The sequence below is a fragment of the Vipera ursinii genome, assembly GCF_947247035.1.
Source record: "Vipera ursinii genome assembly, chromosome: Z".
Lineage (NCBI taxonomy): Eukaryota > Metazoa > Chordata > Lepidosauria > Squamata > Viperidae > Vipera > Vipera ursinii.
This window is the reverse complement of record NC_139517.1, coordinates 27,946,460-27,966,230: the sequence shown is the minus strand read 5'-3', so window position 1 is coordinate 27,966,230 and position 19,771 is coordinate 27,946,460. Positions and strand designations below refer to the sequence as shown.

The 19,771-nt window shown below is 40.7% G+C and overlaps 1 protein-coding gene across 2 annotated transcripts; it reads right to left on the bottom strand.

The window, feature by feature from the left end:
* Positions 1 to 1,586: 1,586 nt before the first annotated feature.
* NTF4 (neurotrophin 4) lies at positions 1,587 to 11,588 on the bottom strand. Of its 2 annotated transcripts, none has more exons than XM_083376483.1 (3): positions 11,409 to 11,588; positions 4,181 to 4,539; positions 1,587 to 3,178 (listed from the first exon to the last, which is right to left on the bottom strand). In XM_083376483.1, the coding sequence occupies exon 3, from the start codon at positions 3,157 to 3,159 to the stop codon at positions 2,545 to 2,547; it is 615 nt and encodes a 204-aa protein (XP_083232609.1). In that variant the 5' UTR covers positions 3,160 to 3,178; positions 4,181 to 4,539; positions 11,409 to 11,588; the 3' UTR covers positions 1,587 to 2,544. The 2 variants fall into 2 exon arrangements, with proteins under 2 accessions (XP_083232609.1, XP_083232610.1); XM_083376484.1 differs by lacking the exon at positions 11,409 to 11,588 and adding an exon at positions 10,908 to 11,028 and having other exon boundaries at positions 4,181 to 4,412.
* Positions 11,589 to 19,771: the final 8,183 nt, after the last annotated feature.

Genomic DNA, 19,771 nt, shown 5'->3' with positions numbered 1-19,771 from the left:
CCTCAAGAGCATTTGCAAAATTTTGGGGTATTTTCTGAGCTTACCAAAGCTGAGCTGCTGCTGCTTCGTGGAGATGCTATTCTGTCTATATACTATATATAATGATCCACACTTATCCCCAGTAGTATTAAGAAAGGAATTTTTATTAAGCCTTTCTAAACCAAATGTCTACAGTACCACCAATCTTGTACCCTGAGATCCTTTTTAACATTTATATACATGTTTACCTTCAGCCATTAGGTTATACTATCTTCCAGTTTTGTCCATTAAATGTATGCTCTTTTTCTCACTGTTTTCTTTCCTATTCCTATTCAGCTTCTCCCTTTTAATCCAAATGACATTGAAAGGGCCGTAGTTGACACTTGCATTAAGTTTTTCTGTTCACAACTATTTGATACAAACAAAAGGTCAAAATCTCTGGTATCTCAGTATAGTATTATGTATGATTAGCATATTGTGTTTGTTGAAGTGTTTTTCTTTGATAGCTTCAAGAATTCTTCAAACATGGCAAGATTAAGCAATAATCTATTGCTGCAGTATATAGTCAGATTAATACTGGGCATAAATTCATATGTCATTTCTTTGAAGTTTGGTAATGTTGGTTTTAGCCCGCAGCAGGCTCTTAATACTAAAAATATCCATACCTAAACCAGAGTGGGCAGCCTGCAACATCCAAATTATATGTTTTTATACATCATCTGACAATGATTAGTGAAAATTGATAGTTCTGACAGAATATGAGCAGCTCTCAGCCTCCCTCACCCCAAAATGTTAAATATAGCACCTGTATGGAGGAAGGTTTTTTTTACCTTTGAAGGAAGCATCTGGTTGATCTTCTCTAGTTTCAGAAGCTAAGTAGGGTTGAGTCTGGATAGTATTTTGATGGGAAACTTCAAGAAATCCCAGGGTAGTGTCTATACCAGTGTTTCTCAACCTCAGTGACGTTCAGATGTGTGGACTTCAACTTCCAGAATTCCCCAGTTGAAGTCCATATATCTGAAAGTTACTGAAGTTGAGAAATATGGGTTAGACTGAAAAGTTGAAAGCAGTTCAGAAAGTGGCCATGGCAAATTGCTTCTGTATCATTTCTAAGAAAATTTCATGAATGTGTTCATGAAGATTTGACCTCTGATTAGGACTCTGCAGTGTTATTTTCAGCCTCCAGGTGGCATTAAAGGTCATAGAGCAATCCAAACAGTGGCTTAAGTGGAGAGCCTGTTCTATGGGCACTTCAAATGTCTTAATAACCAAAAATATTAGAAAGGCTGAACTGGGGTGTTAGGATGGACTGGATGCAATCCAAGTTTTGCGTTCTTGAGTACTGGCTTCCTCTGCTTCCCCACGCAGCCACCCCCAACTCCCAAAAGTAAATATTCATAACAATGGAAAGTAAGTTAAGAACTTTGTTTTTAATCCCTCCAATGCACACACACACACGCACGCACGCACACGCATGCGCGCGCGCACAAACACACACACACACACACACACACCTAGAAATGATTTTCCCACAAAATAAATGCACACAAATAAGTTAATAACATGGCATGATTGGATCACAGACAGACTCTTAACTGGAGGTGAGGCAATAAATAAGAAGAGAGGGGCAAACTGGAAAAAAAAGAGGAAATTCCGGAAGTAAACATTTTCCACCTCAGAGACTGCTTTTCAAAACTATTCCAAAGGCCTTCGGTGGTGAATCATGTTTTTTCAAGACATAGTTTGGTAAAGGTAGACAAACCTCCCACAACTACTTTAATTTTCTTTCCAATGCATTCTCTAAAGTTCTAGCTGTGTGCACAGAATGGAGGTGAGGCCCAGCAGGTGTGGCTGCTGGCCACACATGTACAGACAATGCACTCTCAAACATGCCCTAAAACAACTTTTTAAATCATGTGCAGGGAATCCTTGGCAGATGTGTGGAAATGGGAAATGTTCCCCGAGGGTAGGCATTTTGAAAAACCCTGAACTAGTAGAGTGCACAGGAGGAAAAACATTGGGGGGGGGAAGTAGTGAGGACTGTAGAAAAGAGGGACCTTGATACTCATGCCTAGATCACAAGCAGTGATTACTGAGATTCTCTTGACTGCAAGACCCGCTAATCTCTTCTGCACTACCCACTAATCTCTTCTGCAGCCCTCCAGCCATAAGCAATACCTAACTTTTTCCCCAAATAGGACTTTAAAGTTCCTCTTCCAGCCCATTTAACAAGAAAAAACATGCTTCCACTTAGGCAGCAAATGCCCAGAGCTTATGGCCATAATGATGTACTTCCCCCCTAGTTTTGCTACGGCACAAATGGAATCAGCAGTGTAGCCCAGAAGCTGTCACTAGAGACCACCCCCTTCTTTTTTCAACACACACCTGTACATGTAAACACACACACACACACACACACACACACACACACACACACACACACACACACACCAATGAAAGCTGAGTTAAATTTAGGAATCATTCCAATCCATGACTGAACATACTAGAGAACTGGCCATGCTTTGATTGACCAAAATGAGATCATGAACTATGCTTCTTTCTTTTCTACGTCCGGCCAGTGCGTGTGAGTAGGGTGCAGACACAGGAAGTGTCAATCCGGATCCAGCGCCAGCCAACAATCTTGTCAGAATCCATAGTCAGAGCCCTCACGTAAGACTGTTTTGCCTTGCACTCAGAGATCCAATGGCGGCGATCAACACCCCGGCAGCCACCCACAGTTCCGCCAGCGGGATTACACTTGGTCTCAAAGAAATACTGCCTAAGGGGGCCTGTAAGCGTCTGGACCTCAGACAATACTGTCACCGTTTTGCCACGGATGTCGACAGCTGTCCGTTTGTCTGTCACCCACACGTTAACACTGTCACATACAGACATTTCTCCCCGGCGTAGGGACCCTTCCAATGACCGTTTGGACTTGAATGTTCTATTAGCAGCTTGTCCAGGTTGGGTACTGGAGTCCTCCATGAGGAAAAGCAAGGGGGGCTCTTCAGGAGCTTGGTTAGATAGAGTGACACGTGGAGAGAAGAGGTCCCAATCCCTCAGGGGAGTCTCAGCCCAGAGAGTATCAGTGGTGTTAAGGAGGATATAGCTATTGGGAAGGGGGGCAGCCTGGATGACACAGAGCAATGGGGTGACCATGGCATGGAACAGAATAAGCATCACTCTGCACAGCGGGGACCTGTGCAGAAAAAAGAAAGCAACAATAAATTGACATTGATCATCAACTCTCAGCTCTCATCCCCTTTCTTCCCCTTTTCTAGCTGGGCCAATTCCATTCTCAACTCTATTGAGAAAACCCTCATCTAAAAGGATCTCAAATGGTACAATTGCAGCAGCCATCTTGATTCTTCCCAGAATGCAATGTCTCAGATATTCCATTAAAGCATCTCATTGCAGGCAAAAGTAAGCAAAGTAAGTAGTTCATGCAGAGTCCTACCAGCTGGCACATTTGTTTTTGTTATGTAAAATGTCTGAGAACAATGGAACTTTCAGTGTATCATGTTTTCCAGCAAATGCCTCTTGGTGTCCAGACTGGACTCAGTTTATAAAAGAATCTGATGCTATCAGCAAAGGAATCGTGAGATTAGCAGACCGTCAGCTAATATTGAACTAAACACAGCTCAGTATCCCCACTTCATAATTGTCAGTAACCAAGTACAAAGTGCTAGAAGTATTAAATTCCAAGATAAAACTGACTAAATAAATAACTTTCCAGTCTCCCTTGTATAAATCTAAATCTAGGCCAGATTTCAGTAAATTGTGTTTCTTACCATTCCCATAAAAAACCCATCAGTAGTTTTTCATCCCTCACCCAATTCTTTTTTCATTAGCATAATTATAATAAACACTAGGTCACTGCATACCTCAGAAATGATTCAGAAATCTTCAGACCTCACATGAGTATAGTTCTCTTCGCTATTCATTAAAGAAGCTTTAAGAGTTCAAGATGTACCCTTGGAACAACTTGGTTCATTAAAGGAACACCTTTTTTTAGGTTCAGAAGGTTAAAAAAAAACTCATGCGTGAGAGGCATTGTGTTCATGTGGGATCTGAAGTCCTTCTGAGTGATGAAAATTCCAATAAGCACTATATATGCTTCCCTCCCAAAAGAAAAGGAATCCAGGTTGATTCAGGAAAGCTTCAATAAAAGCACACAGACAAAAGTGGGTAGGAGGATTACCTGTGGTTCAAGCCTTCCTTCGGCCACAGTCAAGCAAATCCTGGGCTTTATTCATGACCCCCCAGAGTGGGGTCTTGCTTGGATGTTTGGTGATGCAAGCCAGCCTGTGTTGTGAAGACTGTCTTTTTGTTGCTGTGTCTCTCACAGGCACTAGTGACTCTTTGCTGTTCATGTGTCTGAAAGACGGGACTTCTCAGGTCCCATCAAATCTCATGCTGCATCCTTGCTTCTGCTGAGATAGCAAAGAGAATGGTCCTCACCCAGAGGTAAAAAAATTGCCTCACTGTTGATAAGGGATGGCAAGAGGAAGATGTGAAAGAATATGGACTTGGCTGAGAATTTGATGTCACTCATAGGATCTGGCAAAAGAGGGAAACAACACCCTCTCAGTGAAGAGAATATTAAACTACCATTCTGCCTGTAATCATTTGCCATCTAGATATGCTGAATTATAATTCCTATTTCCCTCAACCAAATAAATTGATGGAGGTGTGTGTGTGTATTTGTGTAGAAGAGAGATATATGCATCAACAGCTGGAGTACATCAACTTGTAGAGATTTTTAATATTCTATAAAATGTAGCAGGCTAGAAAATATATATACTTATAAAATCTAGCAGACAGAAATCTCAATAGGTTGGTCAGATGGAGGTTGGTCCTATATCTTGAATACATATGAAAATTAATGTAAATTAAATTCTTTTACATTGAATGCTACTGGTATGCAAACTCCTAACTGGAACATGCTATTTTAAAATTGCTCATACAAAACTATGTCCCAGACTTAAATGACCACAATTTTGATCCAGGTTTAAACCTGGCTATATTTGTTCCCACTGAAACCCTGAATTAATGATATGTTTTCAACTGTCATCTTTTATAAAACCACTGTCTTCCAGCCCAAAGCATGAAAGTTACAATTGCTGCATCTGGAAAAGCCAAAGGACACAGAAATATAGGCTTTTCAGAAAGAATACATTCCAGAATCACATATGAGACAATGGGACAAGACAAATGGAAATGCTCAAAAGGTGCTGAAAAATATGCTGGAAATATTTAAAGAAACTATCTTTTACAAGTTGAATTCCTGGCACTGACTGGATTCCTGGCACAACTGCTATATAAAAAAAATATTCCCCACTGAGTCTCGTGTGTGTATGTGCCTTTGAGTAAGTGTTGACTCCTGCTAACTGCCTGGACAAGTCCTTGCACTTTTCTTGTCAAGTTTTTTGGGGAGTAGTTTGCCATTGCTTCCTTCCTAGGAGTGAGAGAAGGTAACTAGCTCAAAGGCACCCAGCTACCTTTGTATCTAAGGCAGAACTAGCTAGAACTCACGCTCTCCCAGTTTCTAGTCTAATGTCTTAACCATTACATCAAACTGGCGCTCAGAGACTCCAAAGCATTACCCAATTACTTTTTATAACAGTCTAACTAAACTTCCAGCCTCCAAGTATGTTAGATTACGATTCCTATGCTGTTTTCTCCCCCCTCTGACACCTCTCTCCCCCCTCCTTCCCCGCTAAAAGTGGCTTTCAGTATGCTAGCAAGGATGCTGGATATTACACTAGAACTTTAAAAGTTCTCCCCTCCTCCAGTATGGAAAAAAACATTCAGGGGATTTAATCTTAACCCCCCCCCCAATTGGTACCATTTAACTCTCAATATAGAAGGGACGTGGTGGCTCAGTGGGTTAGGACGCTGAGCTTGTTGATCAGAAGGTCGGCAGTTTGGCGGGTCGAATCCCGAGTGCCGCGTAACAGAGTGAGCGCCTGTTACTCATCCCAGCTCCTGCCAACCTAGCAGTTCGAAAGCACGTAAAAATGCAAGTAGAAAAATAGGGACCACTACGATGGGAAGGTAACAGCGTTCCATGCGCCTTTGGCGTCTAGTCATGCTGGCCACATGACCACGGAGACGTTCTCGGACAAGCGCTGGCTCTTCAGCTTTGAAACAGTCGGAAACGACTAGCACGCATGTGCGGGGGAACCTTTACCTTTTTAACTCTCAATATACCTAGTCAACAGGACATTAAAGATGAACACAACTGGGAGAGCACTAGTGAGAGAAAGGATGCTGCAGAGAGAATAGATTCTTTGAAAAAGCTTTCTTGTGCCACAGATTAAGAATATTCTTCTGTTGAAGTCACAAGTCAAGAAGCTGAACAAGACATGAAGTTAGAGACTATTCCCAAAAGCATACACTCCTGTGGCACCTGCCTTGGCCACTGGAAAGGGATTAATTAAGCACCTTTTTTGCCCACTGCTCTACCCCAAACCAAGGGCAGCTGATGAAGCCTACAAATTCTCCAGCTGCTGACAGGAGCCAGGGGAATGGGATCCAGATGTACTAACATCTGGAGAGAACTACCACAGGGGGAGTTGGGTTTGGAGGGTAGCTAATCCCTCCTGCCTTTGAAACTGACACTGGGTCTACCTCCCCTCCCTTTCTTTTCCCCTCCCCCCTAGCCTGGGCTAAACTAAACCCATGCAATATGCATCATCACTAAGGGGGGAGAAATAGGAGGGGGGGGAATGAGTATGTGGGGCCAGAAAAACAAGTTCCCTTATTCCATCTGAATGGCAGGGAGAGAAAAGGAGAACAGAATAAAGAGAATGTAATATAAGGAAAAAAAGAGTTTGTTCTTAGAACATATGCAAGTACATGTCTATTTCTGCTTAATTTGCTAAATCTGGTCTCCCAGAAAGAGTACGAGCTAATGTGAAGAATGAACCAAAAGGCGGGTAATGAGCAGCCCATATTCCTACTTTGCCTAATGAAGGACAGAATAAAATAAAAATAAAAAGAAGTCACTCTGTTGAACAATGAAGCTCTAATAGGTAAGGCAGAGAGAGAGAGAGAGAGAAAAGAACAAAATTTCTTCTTTTGCTTTCCTTGGTATTAGCAAAGGCAGTTTGGGAAAGACCACAGAATATGTTGTTTTCTGACTTACAAAAGGGTGAGAGTTGGACTCTTGGGTTCTGTGAAAGAAGAGTGGTGCCTAGTGGCTAAGCAAACAATGTTAAGCCTCAACCTTAGGCTATTTGCATAAGCATTTTACCCACAACGCCCAACGCTCATGACCTTGCTCCCTCCTATGGGAAAGAGAGGGGGCTGTGATGTGTGAAGCTTCAGGCACTTAAGGCAAGGGGAACCAGCCCCTGCTTCAAGGAGGTATGTGTAGCTTAGTGTAGGGCAGGCTCCAACATGCTCTTCTGCGGCAATACCACTCAACAAGCAGGGAGCCTTAGCTATGTCAAAGATGTCCACAGTTCTGGCTTGAAGCTCTATACAGAAAGCTCCTGGTATTCCATTCATTCGTTCTTTCCTTTTTTTCTGTCTGGTAATATGACAGGGAGGAATCTTAGCCCTTTTAGATATTTTGGCAAGAATTGCATCTTAGCATGTATGAGTTTCTTTCTTTCATTTTTTTTTGGCAGGGTTGTGTATGTGTGTGTGTGTGTCCTTCCTAGTTTTTCCCATTCAATTCTAAGGAGCAAAGCTGCCAAACAGTCGGCTTTGGCAGCAAAATCAGCCATTTGTGTGTGTGAGAGAAAAAAAAATTGCCTGCTGCTCAGCATACCATCTTCTGGAAGTCCTCTTTACTCTATATGAGTTTCTGCCTGAAGGAAGCCTAGAACTCTATATAATACAATCAAGATCCTACTATCAGTTTAAATGAGATGAGCATTCTGTGGTTTTCAGCTCCCTCCCCACCTCCATTTAAAAATATAGTAGGAGATTCATCACTAGCCTTCCCATGTACACATTAACATAAGTGGAGTTCACATCCTGAGCTCAAGTCTCTATATGGTTTGGTTTGATTTGCTTTGGCTTAGTGTCTTGCAGTATGATTTGCAATCATGGTTTATAGTTAATGTAGTCTTTCATCCCAGTCAATAATGTTTTGTTCAGTAAATTACAACTGAGACTTGACTTGGCAAACCAGACTAACCTTTACTTAAAAAGAAGCTGAAATTTTGAACACTTTAAATTCTATGTCTGATACTTGAGATATTTGGATTTATGAAACATAGACTATCTAGGTCTTTATGCAAAGAATTATTTGCTTAAATTGGCTATTCACTTTGAACTCAGGTAATCTCTCCATAGGATCTATTTATCCTACCTAGTTTTAACCATATCTTATGGAGCCCACACAAGATATGCTTTAGAATATCAAGAAGTAGCCACAATGGTGGGATTGAAGGCCACCTTTTTTTCTTTACCTGCATCATGGTGTCCATAGAAGCAGTTACAATCAAACCATTGTGGTCAACCATTTTATTTTTTCGACCATAGCCTGTTGATAGTCCTGTCCAAGTCTCCATCCTGGTTCTATCCACAAATCTCTTTTCCCTTTATATGATAGCATAGCCTTACCTGGCTTGCAGGCATAAGCCGAAAAGTCTGAGATACCAAAATGAAGTAATATCCACTTCCACTCAACTCTGTACAGGAATGCTCTGGCTTCCCCCTTTGTATTAACTCTTGAGATACCCCAGTCCCATAGTTCTGCATGCAGAGATCTTGGGGAATTCTAGAAGATTCACGGCCAGAATTTGGACTCCTTTGAAGCTGAGAATTACTTTGGGACTTAAGGAGTCACTTAAAAAAAGAGCCCAAACCTGTGAATCACAAAAATCTTTGACCAATTTGAGCCAATCTGGATACACAGGATCCAAGAACTGTACCTAAAGTTGACCCCAAGTAAGTGCAAGTGGATATCGGTGTCTTAAAGTAAAACAGATCAGCAGAAAAGGGCTTCTGGGGTGCTAAGAGCTTCATGATAGGTACACTGAATTTTTTTCACCTCAATTAAGTGGGAGAAATTAAGAAAAGAAATGGGTAGCCAATAATGGGCCTTAGATGAAAGTGATAGTGACCTCAGTTCAGTTCTAATATTGAAATAAAATCTGGATGTGCACAAAGTTACTCTATTCTTGATTTCTATTTTGTTTGTAACATTCTCTGATTCTAACAAGTAAAAATATTAAGTAGATCCAACAAGTATTTTAAGTCACACAGCTGGGCATCTAAAATTAATTAAGATTATTGAAAATTGAAACATTGGGCTTATTCAGAAGACCAGCAGGGGTAGGGAAACTAGGAATTATTTGAGATTTCATTTAAGCAGTGATTTAAATCTGGCAGCACAAATTAGGAAGAACATGAAAGACCCACATCAACACTTTAAACTTTTGTTTCAGCTATACGCAATTATTCTCATCTATCTTTTTAGCACTATTTATACATTCCAATGATGAATACATACCTCAAATGCACAAACGTACATGTACATTAAAGGAAAAGTCACCAGCTGACTTGTACTGAATATATGATAGATATCTTTTAATATCTCTTCCAGTCCTGATTAACTATACTTAATTAATATATCTGCAATTAATTATGTACAATATAAATATATTTCACTGTTACTGACTGCTATCTTCCACTACAAACTACTCTTGAATCATATTTCCCACAAGTATTGTTAGAAATTGTATTATCTCCACATAACATGAAATGAAATGACATTCTTGCCCACTCAAATTGGGAAGGTGGAGAAGTAAGAGAATGTGGGTGGATTGACCTCCCCCCACATATTTGCTTCCTAAATAACAAGCTTATTTGGGGGAAGGTCACCCAAATGAGTATTATTGGGTGTTTGTATTGTTTTTAATTGTTTTGTTTTATAGTTTAGAACCGTAAGCTGCCCAGAGTCACTTGACTGAGACGGGGGACTATAGAAGTGGAATGAATGAATGAGCACTCAGGCCCTATCTCCCTTCATCAAACTTTTAAGAATTACATAAAGTTTCGTTAGAGAGCTGTTCCTCAGTGGTCTTCTACAGATGCATCACCATATAATACTCAAAGTTTCCAGACAATATGGGAATTAGTTCTGCTAGTTAATTAGAATTGGAAAATTAAAATTCTTTCTCTACACTGGAGAAAACGGGCCTCCAACCTATTGTATACAACCTATCTTTAACCCCACTTCCAGTCTAGCAATTGTGGTGATTTAAATACAAGATTGTCTTTTTTTCTCATGCTATAGAGGTCAAAATTCTCATCCACCTTCCTCATTAGCATTATGGAAAGCATGTGCATTGCTAGTGTGGCTTAAGTCAAAGCCAAGGGAAAAGATCGTGCAGTGGGGAAGCAACCCTGTTTTCCCTAAGTATTAAATTGCTCTCCTTGCAAGGCACCCAGAGATCCTGCTTACCATCACCAGCAGGTAATCCAAAGCAGGCAGGGATATTTCCACTTTTCACTCTCCAGCTGGTTTCTATCTAGTCCTGCTCATAGGCAATTGTGGGAATGTGAAATACGGCGTATTGATTATGGCTATATCCTTTCCCTTTCTGCTTGCCATCCATTTACCTGGAGGTACGAGGACTAGGGGGGGGGTTTTCTGAGAGAGGAAGGCACGGCAGCCTCCCTGCAGAGGAAAGAATATTGGGGAGAAGGAAAATAGCACCTAATCACTTGTTAGTGTACTTCAGAGGGAAGTCACTACTAGATGGGGTTGCAGGCCTCCTGGTGTCCCAGAGAGAAAAGTGGATTTCTGGCTGGAGAGCACTCATCTCCCTCAACTTGATGCCCTCTGGAGGAATTGCCCGGATCTTTCAATCAGTTTTCCGGCTAGGAATCCCACCCAGGTGGAGGGCACCTAGTCGAGAGAGACGGGTTTCCAGAGTCCCTCTCCGCCGCGACTCGCCTCCTACCTTTAAAGTGCCCCAGACGCCTTCTTCGGGCTTCCAAACACTAAGAGGAGCTCGGCGCCGTCGGGATCCCATTCCCTGCTTTGCAATTCAGGCGAACAGACTAAAAGCTGCTGGAGTTTGAGGCAGGGGGGTGTGGAAGGCAAGAGTCGGCGGAGGCTCCACTCCCCAGCTGGAGGTGGGGGAGTGCAGGAGAGAGAAGAGAGAATGAAGCAACGCCGCCGCTGCGCGTGGGGGAATGGGAAAGACCCTGATGGAGAAGGACCGGCGGAACTGGTTTGGAGGTGCCGGAGATGGATGGGGAAGGAAGGATCGAGCAGGAGGCATCGGGTAGAGACGAAACGCCGAAGGGGGCGGGCGGAAGGGTGGCTCATGGCGCTGAGGTAGAGAGCAAACGTGCAGAAGGCGACGAGACAGCGACGGGATGAGGAACGTGGAGGTGGACGGCGGGAGAGCCTCACTTTCCCTTCCTAGCCTCTGCCTAGCCTGCCCGCTCTTCCTTACCTGGCTGAGTCTCTTCCGCCGCCTGGCCCGGGGTTTGTCTTGCCGCTGTCACTCTCTGAAAAGCCTCCTCCGCCGTCGCCCCCCTTCCTTAGCCGAAGCCCATACCTGACACACGCCCCAAGGTTTGGAGTTGTTGCCCGACCCACTTCAAAAGGGGGGGGGGGAGAGAAGGGAGCCGACGGCCGCAGGAATTGATGAGGACTAGTCCCCTGCCTCCTGCAATGGAGAACGGCTTCCTCCTTGGGCAAGCAGTTCATGAGGCCCGTTTCCAGCCTTAAACCCGGAACTCCCCCCTGCAGGCTAGGGTTTCCGAGAAGAGACCCGAGGCAATCAGGTTCAAGTTCGTTACTCTGTCGCCTCTGCCCCGGGGCTTTTTTTTTTTTTTTGCCCTGCACGGAGATGGAGCTCAGGGCGGGGGAAAATCGTAGGGAACAGTCTTTGCTATAGAAATCAAAAGAGGCTCTAGCCATCTCCTCCTCTTCCTCCATCACCACCACCACCATCATCAGAAGGAAGAGGAAGATACATTAAAACAAAATAATACACATCCAGAGTGACAACACTTAGAGCATTTATAAAAAAAGAGAAAGGGTCTGTACTTAACTTTTTTAAATACTTTTAATAGGTCCAAGCCTTTTCTGCCTGTTCCTACTCACTGAGTGGTCCTGACACTAGGGTGTTGTAAATGCCAAGCAGTATGGAAAAATAAGCCTCTGAAGCCTCTTTAGTTTGAAAATAAACATGCAACAAATCTCATTCATTATAATCAGAATGAAAAACTAAATGAAATTTATTCTGGCAAAAACTTTTCATGTAGGCCACTACTTCAGAATACACAGGAAATGCTATCTCTGTATGGCACTCAGGGAATATAAACACTGGGGCCAAATGGGCAAGAAATGTAATAAATAGAATAAATGATAATTCTCCACAAAAGCTTAAATGTTATTGCCATTACACAATATAAAATAACTAGGATCCTCTACCCTGAAATGCAATCCATAGGATTAATGCAAACTAATCCAATAGACCAGGGGTGTCAAACTCAATTTCATTGAGGGCTGCATCAGCATTGCAGTTGCCCTCAGGGGGCTGGGTGGGCGTGGCCTACTGGGTGGGAGTGGCTAGAGTGTGTATGGCCTACTGGGTGGGCGTGGCCAGCTCTACATTCGCATCAAGGGTGCCTACGGGGGCCTGGGCAGGAGTGGGACAGATCTGGGGGTCTCTGGCAGGAGGAGGGTCTCTGGGCCAGGGCCAAGGCAGTGGGGGCCGTTCCCTCACTGTTTCCAGGATGGCTTCGCGGGCCGCATGAAACCACTTCACGGGCCAGATCTGGCCCCCGGGCCTTGTGTTTGACATGTCTGCAATAGACCTTTTCAGGAAGATTGTTGTATATGTTTTAGACTTACACTGAACTGTCACAGACATGCCACTTGACCTCACTCATCCCCTTTTCCATTTCCTTCATTTTAAGGGCTGGCCCACTCCTTTGGCTAAGATGAGGCCCCAAGACCCTGCTTTCGATTTTCATGACAATGCAACAAATTTCTCATTTTTTTGATTTATGAGGATTGCATTTTCCCCTCAAGGAGGTGCTCTGAGATTTTCTGTCCTAGCAAAAACATTTGGGGCCTGCTCTCTTAATCCTTGTATAATTGGCTCTCAGTCCTAATTCTTCTTGCTAGTAATTAAGTACCATTGAACTCAGTCTCAGTTTTAAGCAAATACACCAAATTCTCATGATTTTAAACATGTTTATTACAAAGTTTGTTCTACCCTATTCACTGAAGCATTTTCCTCAGTGCTCAGGTATTTAGTACTATAGGTAAAGGTAAAGGTTCCCCCGCACATGCGTGCTAGTCGTTTCCGACTCTAGGGGCCGGTGCTCATCTCCGTTTCAAAGCCGAAGAGCCAGCGCTTGTCCCAGGACGTCTCCGTGGTCATGTGGCCAGCATGACTGGACGCCAAAGGCGCACGGAACGCTGTTACCTTCCCACCAGAGTGGTCCCTATTTTTCTACTTGCATTTTTACGTGCTTTCGAACTGCTAGGTTGACAGAAACTGGGACGAGTAACAGGCGCTCACTCTGTTACGCAGCACTCGGGATTTGACCCACTAAACCGCCGACCTTCTGATCGACAAGCTCAGCGTCCTAACCCACTGAGCCACCGCGTCCCTTTCATTTAGTACTATAACCTGCTTCAATTGGACATTAAGTGCCAGAAAGTGATTGCTTTGCTTGGTATATATCACAGATGATTTTAGCCAGTTCATGTTATGTACCCAATCTCTGTGATTATGGTTCAGGATATTGTGTGGATGCAGCTAGTACATTCCATCTATGTGTCTTTGTATTAGCCCACTAATTTCACTACCTGTCTGCCTATCCCAACCCACTCACTCCCGCCCCAGAATCTGATACCTTTCAGCTTCTGTAATACAAAATAAAGCTGGTATTTGCTACCATGTGCATTTCATTTGAGTGCTTGCTGTAGTTTTGCTTCCAGCAAAAAAAAAAAAATCAGGGTGCTTTTACTATTTTGAACAAAAGCTTCTTTACCAAAGTAATGGAAATCAGCCTGAAGTGGTGAAAGAAAAATGATTTTTCAAGTGGCTTGCAAACCATCTATAAAATATGTCACACTTTAAAACTTCCTCATCACAGTTTGCCCTCATTCTAACCTATGTGCCATTCTGCCCTTGTCACATAAATGATTTATGGATGATCCCCAATGTGAAACCACCTGCAATGAGACGTCTTCAAATAGAACTGTATCTTTATTCTAACCAGATGGAAGAAATTAGGACACTGGTTTATTGTTGTTATCAATAACTTTAGTTTGCAACTTTTCACCAAATTATTTTCCATCTTATTTATTTATTAATAAATAAGAAAATGGGTAGACATGTAAATTATTCTAAGTGAGCATGCTTTGGGATGTGTTTTTTCACAAACAAAATGTTATCTCAGCTATGTTCGATCTTTGGAACCTCAACCAACCTTTCCTGCACTGGTACTTCCCAGTTATGTTTGTACTACAACTCTCATCATGCTCATGCAGCATGGACCATATATGTTAAGAGTAATAGGAGGGTAAAAATCATCTGAAGAAAGCAATATGTTGGCTTGACTACTAGAGTTTTTGAAAACTTTTGAGTACTGTCACAAAATTAAGAGATCAACAGTCAACAGATATAATAGTAGCAGATACCATGGCACATTTTATCATTTCAGACACCTTCAGGATTGAATAAAAAGTTAATACAGTGTCCCAATCATGAGATTACCAAGCTGCACAAGATTTCAAGCAACCAGCTTCTGATTTATATGCATGTACACACCCCTTCAGTATCCCTAGCAAAGGGACTTTTTAAATGACTCATGTTTTTTTAGCCTTTGGATGTTACCTTGTAGCTTTTGAGAAAACTGAACTACTACATTCAGGTTTATGTGATTACATAAGTAATAGCCTACAAGTATACACGTACCTGTATACATTGTATTTTACTTATTGATTTTATTTAAGTGGTTAATTTCAATTTCCAATAGCATACAAATGTGCAAGTTTCACTGAATAGCTTACTTTAATAAAGTTGTCCCTTTTATTCTTTCTCATAAGTTGCTGTTTAAAATTGTTGTTTAAACTGGTTTCAGAACAAGCGGGGGTGTTAAATCAATTTCAGAGGATAAAGTTCCTTGACTTTGTCTGGTTACCATTTTTACAAGACGTTAGGCTACAATTTCATGCCAAGTTTCATATTTTGGCTGCTTTCAAAACTAACAATCTATTTGAATTTATTACATAATAAAATTAAAATTAATTAAAAACTTCTGTATAGCTGACCCAATCACTTCAATATTTTTGTAAGGCTACCATATCTGGACTGCAAAACTTCTAATGGCCACTGCAGGGAGGCAAGGAGTTAAATTTAATAAACCTCACCATTGCCTCACCATTGCCATCTGGTGGTTATTTATTCAAAATATGTTGTTAGTTTATGACTATGCCCACAACCATGAATTCCACTGAAATCAGGAAAACACGTGCCATCCAATTTTCTATTTGCTTTCTCAGAAGACAGGAAAGCCTAAGCTCCAATATCATCAGCTTTAACTCAATGGCTGGATTCACATGTTTAACCTGTTAGAGAAAGACCCAGCAGATACTGTTGCACATCCTATTAAGCTTGGTTAATGTTAAGCCTGATTATTTTTTTATTGTCTTAGCATGCTTTGTGAGCACTGCCAATTCCTGATTGTCATAGTATTTCATGTAGGGCAAATTCAGGCAACTAAGTGACTACGCTAACAACTATTTTCTTCTCCTCCTCCTCCCCCCTTTGTTTGTAGTGTGTGCATGTATAAAGTGTGTGTGCATATGTGTGTGTGTATGTATATGGTATATGTGTGTACACACAATTATTTTATGGACCATATTTCCTTAAGGTGTAAGCAATATCTTTGTTCCAATCATGATATACAGCAGGATAAGATAGTATTTTGAAGTGATAGTGGATTATATTATATTAGACTTAATGGTCTTTCTATTCTTCTGTGTAGTAATAATTCTTCAAGTAAAAAGACAAATTACTTCTTTACTTGCTTAGCTTAAACTGACTATGTCCTCAAGTTTCTCCAGCCAGCCATGAAGTAAAATTTATTTGTTGATCAAGATGATATCTGTCGATGGAATGTGAAAAGAACCATTTATTCTTAGCATTTGGCAGGAAAGCATTGTTTTCCTTGGCGTTATAGGTATTCAAGCATATTAATTCATTGCTGAGAGGTTCCATAATTTCATTACTGCTTATTATTCTACATTATTAGAAGAGATATAGTTTGATTAAAGCTACCATATATGGGCTCCAAAATGTAGGCTATATAAAAAGATATATAAAAAGTCAGTACCAAACGAACAAACAGGACTACTAACCCTTTCTGATACCTAATGGTTATCAGGATATTAGCCATCTAGCTATGTCATGGGTGTCAAATTCGCCATGTCACGTGACGTGTCGCGATGTATCGTGACTTTTTGCATTGCCGGCAATGGGGTGGGCGTGGCTTCAGTATGTTGTAACTGGCCCGCGGGCCGGCAGTTTGATACCCCTGACTATGTTCTCCCTAAGATTCTAAGAGTACAAATGAAGTGGAAAACTATGGAAGATAAGTGAGTTCTCCTGACTGCCAGATGGTTCAATTGGTAGCAGCATCTTGTTGACTTTGCCTGTTTCATTATAGACAAATCTCATGGAAATTGGGTGTCTATCTTCTCTATCTTTTTATCATTCATTTCCTTTTTTCATAAAGGACATACAGCTATCTCCCCTGTTTCAGAACAATTCTTATCTCCTCCGTAAAGATTTCTGTGTTGGAGATTTTTAGAATATGACTGGATTTGGATTTAGTTTTGACTTCACCTCCATGAGGCATTTCCGTCCAATCTATTCTCACTTTGGGGGAAGCAAAATTTTCTCAGCATTCTTTTTCTGGGCTCTGTCTGAGTACTGGTGGCACTCCTCTTCCACCCCTTTTTTTAATGACAACAAAGCCAGCTGCCTCTTTTCAGCACCTCACATCAAACAGTGGGCCGTGCAGTACAGATCTGAGACATGTCTCTCCCTGGCTTTTGTTACCATGAATAGACGACAGTCTTGTCTGCCTCAAAGAGGGACAGAGACAACAGCAATTAACAAAAATGACTGTCTCTAGTTACCCAGGAAAATATTAAAGGGAGACATGTTCCTTGCTTCCCCATCATTTTTCAGAAGAAGTGGTTTAATTCCAGAAGGAAACAAAAGCTGATTAAAAAGGGGTTACAAGCCTTTGGAGAGGACATACCTGATGCTTTTTTGAAGCAACAATACATGAACAACAAAAAAAAATCTAGACATGACACAAAGCATTTTGTGTGAAAGCAGAAGTCTAACAGCCAAAAGAGAGGCAGAGATAGCTTTTCATAGATTTTCTTCTCATTATAATGAAATGGGTTCATAGAGAGAAAGAAGAGTTGGAAGCCGTCATATCCAACCTTCAACTAAAAGCAGAGAAAATCTATTGACCAGTTTCTTCATCTCACTTCAGCATATACAATTCAGACAACAGCTTATCACAAACTCTTACCACTATAGATGCTCTATACTAGTGTCAATGAATATGATGTGGGTGGAGGTCTACCATAAAGCATTTTTCCATGGAACTGTCTTGAACATGGAAATCCTAACAGGTGCAGAATAGAAGTAGACGACCTCTGGATTCTTTTATTCCAAATAGTTTAATATGGAATTGCATTGCTTTGTTAACCCTATTTGCCCAAAAATGTACATGCTGACCATCAAATACTTGTTCTCTTGTATTTCTTTTATTTTCTTATATCATTAAAACTGACATTAAAAGGAACAAAGGAACAGGGTTTTTTTCAGAAATGGATAATTCTTAAGGCAACTCATTTCTTTTCCATATATATATATATATATATATATATATATATATATATATATATATATATATATATATATATATATACACAATATATACCGTAGTCCAATTGATTCAGTTCTCCATCATCGTTTTACTAAATAAATAATGTGGTAATAACAATAACTATTGAAGAAAGAAAATCATTTCTTTTCAGGTAGGTGTCGCATTGAACTTCATCCTAATACTTTAATGATCATGGCCATATCATTTATTTGTTTGCTTTTCAGTAAATATATTTACTGGGTGACTCTGGGCAGGATACAATATTAAAAATCAACAATATAAAAACTCCAGAAACCCCCACCCCATCTGAATACTAATGAAACATAGCAGAATCTGCTCCTAGAAAAGACAATCTACTTTGGACTTTTGAGGAGCCCCAATTCTTTATATTCCTTTTGGCAGAATAATCATGATAAAAAAAACTGCTGGAAATAGGTCATCAAGAAGGAATCTGCTTAAAGTAAGATTAGATTTTAAAGAGAGTTTCCTGGAATCTGACACAAAAGATGATGTTTTTATGGGATGATACAAACAGGCTGCAGCTGGTAGCATTTTAGATGCCTTGGGTAAACTCTCTGACACAAAGAAGAATACAGTGTATCAAACAAAATACCTTTGATAATGAAGATGAAGCCAGAGGGCATCATTTTTAGCTAGCCATTTCCTGGGGATTCATCAGCTGCTAACTCTCTTTGGATTTTTTAATTTTTTTTAAAAAAAGCATATAGCAGTCTCTTAGGAAGCACAGCTTTTTGCATTTAAATGCCACATGTTTGAATACTTTTCTCATCTGATGGCATTCATCTAATGACCAATACTACAAATGACAAAATTTGAAAGTTTTGTATGCTGCAGTGCAGGGTTTTTCTTATGGAAGTTTAGTTTTCTATAAAATCTTAATGGGATTCTGTGAAATCAAGGGCAAAACTAAAAATTCACTTGAACACAGTTGATGCTATCACTAAAGCTTTATCTCTTGATCAAGAATTCTAGATTTCTTTTTAAAAATTCAAACTCCTATCCTACCATATTCTACAACTAGGGGTCTGATTTTCAGATAAGCGTATTGAGTTGATCTGCTTAAGGTATGATTAGGTACAAGTTGGACAAACATACTTCTCCCAACTACCAAAATGAATAGGCTTGAGAACTGCAAGTTACAAATACTGTACATTGTTCTATGTCTTGAGATGTGGTCTTTGTTTGAAAAAAAAGGTTTTTTCCATTAAATTAAGTATCATTAGTAGTATATCATGTCCTGAAACGTACTTCAGTACATAAATTTTCTGCAAAACAGAAGAGAGGTAAAATGGAATGCTTTCTCTGATTCACCTGATCTAATATTAAGTAGTTCGTTAGAATCAGATAAACTAAGTATCAGTGATTGGATGTCTGTGGGTGGGAAGGTCTTGGAGTGACTTGGAGTTCTTCCTCATTAAGGATTATAAGCATAACTATTCCTGCTATATCAATATAATATTTTGCCATTATAATGGTGTGGCTGACTAAATTTATTATCCTTCTCATTGAAAGAGAAAAAGGCAAGGAAGAATATTTTGAGAATACTGATGAAAAATTAATGCATTTCCCCCACTGCCTCCCAGGATATAGTCATCTCCCCTTAGAGAACTGCAATAATTGACGGATTCCATTCATTACAGTTACCTGATCTCACCTGTAAAAAATCCAGAGGCTCCCTGGAGCAATAAAGAGTTAGAGCTTCTGTCTAGTTTTCAGCATATCTAGTAGAACTACTTCAGTTTTTTAGATAGTCCTTGACTTACATCCATAACTGAACCTGGCATTGGCAGTTGTTAAGTGGGTCATCATATGACCATGCCAAATTTTATGATTAATTTTGTAGGGATCATTAAGTGAT

Bases quoted from the DNA above. Each gene is read 5' to 3' on its own strand.
- NTF4 (XM_083376483.1), bottom strand. From the start codon at position 3,159: ATGCTTATTCTGTTCCATGCCATGGTCACCCCATTGCTCTGTGTCATC.